Here is a 6,599-nt window from a genome sequence, read left to right on the forward strand (position 1 = left end):
CTTGTCCTTGTTTTGTAATGTTCCTTGTGTAAACAAATGATTTGTGCCGAAACGCTGCCAACTGACAGGGAAGGCAATCGGACTTCTCCATGGCATTAATAATAAGGACACTTCGATAGGAAAACAAGTCAATTATACCAAACAAAAACTACACTAAAAAAATTACTCACATCGTTACTCTATAAAAAAGGGGGCATATTTCTGTTCTAAGTTTGGTATTCTTTATCTTGATGGTTACACTTCTGGGCCGTCTCTGCTGTGAATAAGGTTATTGACGCTGAAGTTGTTGCACAGGGAGCCACTCAGTCCACTCTGTTGGCCTGAAACTGGGGATTGGTAGTAGTTCAACCGATTGTGGAAGTCGCCTGTGTTATGCATTGAGTTGTGCGAAGGTGAGTAAGAGTTAAGTCCGGGGAGAGTCTGTCTGCCTTGTGATAAATCGCCCAGCAGTCCCCCAGAGGAAATAGGCCGGTGCATCCCATTGCTGCTGTTGACCATGGAGCTCATGTTCGACACAAAGTTGCTATAGCAGGAGTTGGATTGCATGGTGGGTGAAGGCGAGGCTTTGGGATCACTTGCGGGCCCCGGGACGTTCTCCAGTTCGGGAGAAGCAGCAGCCCCCAGGATGCCGGCCGGGTCTGCAGCTTTAATACTGCCCTCCTCAGTCTTGTCACTCAGAGGGTGTCCACTGGAGCCCGGAGTGTCCGAACGGCGCTTTCTTTTCCTCCTGAAATTCCCATTGTCAAACATTTTCTCACAGTTGGGATCTAGGGTCCAGTAGTTCCCTTTACCTGGAGGAATAAACACACCGAGTCAATCAGTCAAATGGAAGGAGTTCATGCATAACCAACTCAACATAATGCTTTAAAAATAACACCCCACCCCCTCCCCCCATCAACATCTTGGCTTAATGCTTCAAAAATAACAATTCCGTTCAGCTGAGTATGGAACCACAGAATGGAATTTGAAACAAATTGCAGTTTTTTTTGAATGATCAAGTTCATTCTAGCAAAGTTGCAATTGATTCAAATCTCTCCTACCCCCACCCCCTCCCTTTAAACAGGCACCTGACTGCAACTCGGGAAGGGCAAACGCAATGACAGGTTTTTCGCCCACACTTTCTGAAAACAAACTTTGCAAAGATGTCCCGCTTCCAATTCCGACCCAACTCGGGTTGTGAGCTGAACTTCAAACTTCAGCCAAGCAACTGCCAAGAGAAAACAAGCGGCTTATTATCAACCCGAGTCATTAAGGACAGGGGTTTAGAATTGTTACATGGGGAAAACGATCAGAAAGGGAATGGGGAGGAGGGTCAGAAAGGAGCAGAGTTGTATCCAGAGTCTGTAGCGGGAATTGCCCGGTGAGTGTCTGTATACAAAAAACATTTAGTTCTAGCCCCATTTCCTCTCTCTTTTATCAGAAGGTCATTTTTCTAATCGACTGATTTGCGAATTGGATATAACACAAAAAGCTCCCCAGAGGTGGAGAGAATCAAACTGTACCTGGATCGTCCTCGTCCCTGGGGACTTTCTTGAAGCAGTCATTGAGGGAGAGGTTGTGGCGGATGGAGTTCTGCCAACCCGCTTTACTCTTCTTGTAAAAGGGAAAGTTCTCAGCGACGTACTGGTAGATCTGACTGAGGGTCAGCTTCTTGTCCGACGCGTTCTGGATGGCCATGGCGATCAGCGCAGAGTACGAGTAAGGAGGGCGAACCATCTTAAAGAGTTCCTGCTGACTGGGGAGGGACAGCCAGCCCAGCTCCGTGCCCCCGTAGCCCGAGGGAGGCGGCAGGAACTGCCGCTGGCCCGTCCCGTAGCCGGACGGGATGTAAGCCGCCCCATTGCTCCCGGGGAGGTAAGGAGAGGAGCTCATGGTGGCTCCGTTGAGCCAGAGGTAAGGGTTGGCGCTCGGGCTGGTGTAGTCAGCCAGCCCGTAGCTGGGCGGGTGGGGAGAGGGTCTCTGAGGGTGGTGGTGGTGGTGGAGGTTTTGCGGATACACGCTGAAGTTGTCGCAGTACACGGCCATGTCCAGGATCTCCTGCGCGTTGGGGTGTTGGAGAGGGGAAGGTTGAGGATTAGGAACCGGCTGCTGTCCAAAGGCATTCATAATCCACTGGGGCCAGGCTGGCTGGGGCTTTAAAGAGCAGAGGGGCGAGCTCTGATCCCAAACTGTGCTCTCTGAGAGCCGGAGCCAAGTGCGGCATTTAAATAATGACTCGGTGCATCGCCTGCAGTCTCAGCCAGAACAGGTAGATCCATCTGGCTGCACCTCCCCCCCGCACACACACCCACACTACCAACAGCAGCAACCCACCCCAGCATCCACACAGGAGCAGGGCAGAATCCTCAAAAGTCCCGCCAACTCACAATGTGGGACACGAGACACTCTGCACACTTAATTCACATTTCAATCCTGAATGTGTTGCAACTTTCCACATGTTTGACATCGTTCTCAAACAGGTAACACAAAATCAATGTTTGTTTTCCCCTGGCGGTTAAAAATTCAGAAAGGTTTACAGTGCACCCCCTTCCCCAACTTAATCCCCAACTTAAAATAATTGTACTTACCAATAATGCCAGACAGATGAACTGTTTGGAATTAGAGATTGCAATCCTTTCACCTTCTGCATCCTGTCCTGGTCCCTTTGCAAAGAAAAACAGACTGAAATGTGGCAAATTAGTTTGCTCCGTTTAAATAACTAAATAGGAGAAATCTTTCTGAAATTACCACCAACAGGACTGTGTATGTGCAAACTCAACCCGAGCCAACACTCAGCCTGGGTGACTTGGAAGCTATTCTTTTTGTTGCAGAAATAAACAGCCAGAGATTGATCAATACAGTTAGCAACTCGGGGATCAGGACGAAGAGAAGTTATTTTGCATCACTTGAGGCGAAACATGTATATCTGCTCTTGATGTTTACCGGCAAACACTTCAGCCTATGCACTCTGTGTACTGGTTAGATGGGGAAATCATCAGGATGTTGTGACATGTAATACTTAAGCCTAGTGCCATCTCCCAAAATATTTCGTTGTACACAGAGTTATAAGTGTATTCGTTCATTTTTCCAACTGTAGTGTTGTGGTTTAGAGTATGTGAACTGTTCAAATTATTTTCTGTGTTCTAGGACAGATCCAAGCAATGGGGCTTGGAGGTTGTCCTTTCCTGCCCCCTCTTGGTAGTTCAGGCACTAGGCAGGATCACCAGCACTGCACCATAGCTTCCCACTGACACCCTGTTATGGGGCTTGAAGCACAACCTGGTGTTGTGAGACTTCTTACTGAGGCTTGAAAACAGCCTTATGAGCCAGGTGGCAGGTAAAGCTGTGCAAGGTCGAATGAGAGGGTGAGAGGCAAGGAGATCTGTGGGGGATGGGGAGAGCTCTGAGAGGACGGGTGATCTGCGAGGGTGGGCTCAGGGAGCAGTTAGAGAAGGGGATATCTGAGGGTAGGGGAGGAATGGGGAGGGCTGTGAGAGGAGGGAAAATCTGCAAGGGTGGGCTGGGGGAGCAGTTAGAGAAGGGGGTATCTGGGGATAGAGGGGGAATAGGGAGACCTGTGAGAGGAAGGGGAGATCTGTGGGGGGAGGGGGCGAGCTGTAAAAGGAGGGATTATTTACACTACAAAGCTTTCAAATAAGAAGCACTTACCTTTTCTTTGGCTTTTTTGGAGCAGGAATCAGACCTCAAAGACCAGTGAGTTGGGCCATGCCCACTATTAACAAAAACAAGAATATTAAGGGACCATGTAGCTGTTAACTTTCAGTTCAAACGCCATTGCCGCCATAATCATAGAGTACAGCACAGAAAAAGGCCTTCAGCCCATCATACCCACACCAGCCATTTTCAATTAGGAACATTGAACAAATTGTTACAGAATGATCTTCAAATAATGCAAAGAAAGTATTTGTATTTATGTAGTAATTTTCACATCCTTAAGATGTTGCCAAGTGCCTCACAGCCAGTTAGTTAATTTTGATGTATTCTCGTGGTTGACTATCTATAAAGACAAAACACAATTTATACACAGTCAGTTCACACAAACTGATGAATGGCCAGTTACCATAATCTATTTTTGCTGGTGTTGATTAAAGGAGAAATGATAGTCAGATCATTGAAAACACTTCCTACTCCTCTTTGAATAATTCTAATAATAAAAAGGCAAACAAGGTATAGCTTTGACATCTGAAAGACGGCAACTTTGTCAATCCATTGGAAGCAGTTTAGAGAAGGTTCACTCAGCTAATTTCTGGAATGAAGAGGTTGTCTCATGACGAAAGGTTAGTAGCTTGTGCCTGTACTCATTGGAGTTTAGAAAAATGAGAGATGACCTTATTGAAACACATAAGATCACTGGAGTTTAGAAGAGTGAGAGGGGATCTTATGGAAACTTATAAAGTTCTCACAGAATTAGACAGGGTAGATTCAGAAAGAATGTTCCCAATGGTGGGGGAGCCCAGAACCAGGGGGTCATAGTTTGAGGATAAGGGGTAAACCTTATAGAATTGAAATGAGGAGAAATTTCTTCACCCAGAGGGCAGTGAATGTGTAGAATTCACTATCACCAAATGTTGAGGCCAAAATGTTGTCGGATTTCAAGAATAAATTAGATATAACTCTTGGGGCTAAAGGAATCAAGGGATATGGGAGGAAGGGGGTATCAGGTTATTGAATTAGACGATCAGCCATGATCAAGGTGAATGGTGAAGCAGGCTCAAAGGGCTTCTAATTTCCTGCTTCTAGTTTCTATGTTTGTATTCTGAGGGGGCTTAGATGCTGAGAGGATGTTTCCCATCATGTGGAATGTAGACCAGGGGGTCAAATAAGGTATCTGTAGTTTAGAACAGAGATAACAAGAAATCTCTTTTTCCAGAGGGCTATTCATCTTTGGCATTCTTTACACTTGAGCAGTGGAGGTTGGGTCAGTGAATATATCCAAGGCTGAATTGGACAGATTTTTGATCTATATGGTAGTTAAGGGTTACAGAAGGCAGGAAGGAAAGTGGAGTTGAGGCCACAACATCAGAAATAATCTTACTGAAAGGCAGAGCAGCTCAATGAGCCAAATGGGCAACCTCCGCCCTTTTTTTGTCTTATGTTAATGCCGCACTAGAATATTAGTTAGTTTAGGTCCTGGATTAGGGTTTGACTCAGAATCAAGAGCTCTATAATGGATATATATTTGCTATTTGAAGAGGGATTCGCCAGAGCTCTTGATTTCTGGCCAGTGACCTTTGTCAAAAAGCAAAAAGTATGTTGCAATTGAGTGAGGTTTCGTTTGTTATCCATCCCTAATTTCCCTCAAGAAGTTGATTTTGAGCTGCCTTCTTGAGCCTTGCAATGAAAATACTTTCACAGTGCTGTTAGGGAGGGAGTTTCAGGATTTTGACCAAGTAATAATAAAAGAACAGCAGCACGTTTCCAAGTCAGGCTTGGTGGGTGACCTGGAGAGTAACATGGTGTTCCCTGCAAGTGCTGCCCTCGTCTCTCTAAACAGTGGAGGCTACAGGTTTGGAAGGTGCTGTCAAAGAAATCTTGGTGAGTAGCTGCACTGCCTTTTGCAGGTGGTATACAGGCACAGTGGTTAGCACTGCTGCCTCACAGTGCCAGGGAGCCAGGTTCTTTTCCCGGCTTGGGTCACTGTCTGTGTGGAGTTTACATGTTCTCCCCATGCCTGCGTGAATTTCCTCCAGGTACTCCAGTTTCCTCCCACAGTCCAGAGACACACTGGTTAGGTGTATTGACCATGCTAAATTCTCCCTCAGTGTACCTGAACAGGTGCCGAAGTGTGGCAACTAGGGGATTTTCACAGTAACTTCATTACACTGTGAATGTAAGCTTACTTGTGACTAATAAATAAAGATACTTCACTGTGCTCCCGTGGAGGAAGGAGTATATGTTGAAAGTGGTGCATGGTGGCAATCTGCTTTTTTCTGGATGGTATGAAGCTTCTTGACGGTTGTTGGAGCTGCACTCATCCAAGTAATTGGAGAGTATTCCATCACATTCTTGACTTGTGCCTTTGTAGATCAAATAGGCTTTGAGGATATAGGAGATGAGTTACCTATCACAGAATTCTGAGACTCTGACCTGCTGTTGTAGCCATAGTATTAATGTGGTTGGACCATTTAAGTTTCTGGTCAGTGGTAATCCCATGATATTAATGGTGGGGGATTTAACAGTAGTAATGTTGTTGAACATCAAGGAAGATGGTTAGATTCTCTCTTGATGGAAGTGGCTATCGCCTGATACGTATGTGGTGCAAATGTTACTTGCCACTTATCAAGGCAAACGTGAATCTTCTCTAGTCTTGCTGCATAACGACATGGACATGGGAGAAAGGCAGGGAGCTATAGGCCAGTTAGTTTAATATCTATTATTGGCAAGATGTTTAAGTCAATAATCAAAGATGAAATAGCTAATCATTTAGGAAAGGTGAATATAATCAAACCTAGCTAACATAGTTTTATGAAAGGTAAATCATGTTTGACAAATTTGCTTGAATTCTTTGAGGATGTAACAGGAAGAATAGATAGAGGGAAGCTGTAGATGTAATGCATTTAAATTTCCAAAAGGCATATGACAAAGTGCCACATAAGAGG

At 45.4% G+C, this 6,599-nt stretch overlaps 1 protein-coding gene across 1 annotated transcript; it reads right to left on the reverse strand.

Annotated features, from left to right (window-relative positions):
• Positions 1-234: 234 nt before the first annotated feature.
• foxi1 (forkhead box i1) lies at positions 235-2,106 on the reverse strand. Its single transcript, XM_080205277.1, has 2 exons — positions 1,503-2,106; positions 235-791 (listed from the first exon to the last, which is right to left on the reverse strand). The coding sequence occupies exons 1-2, from the start codon at positions 2,104-2,106 to the stop codon at positions 235-237; spliced, it is 1,161 nt and encodes a 386-aa protein (XP_080061403.1).
• Between the last annotated feature and the right edge of the window lie 4,493 nt (positions 2,107-6,599).

Source organism: Carcharhinus amblyrhynchos, chromosome 17, assembly GCF_965287045.1.
Source record: "Carcharhinus amblyrhynchos chromosome 17, sCarAmb.v2.hapA, whole genome shotgun sequence".
In the NCBI taxonomy this organism is placed as follows: domain Eukaryota; kingdom Metazoa; phylum Chordata; class Chondrichthyes; order Carcharhiniformes; family Carcharhinidae; genus Carcharhinus; species Carcharhinus amblyrhynchos.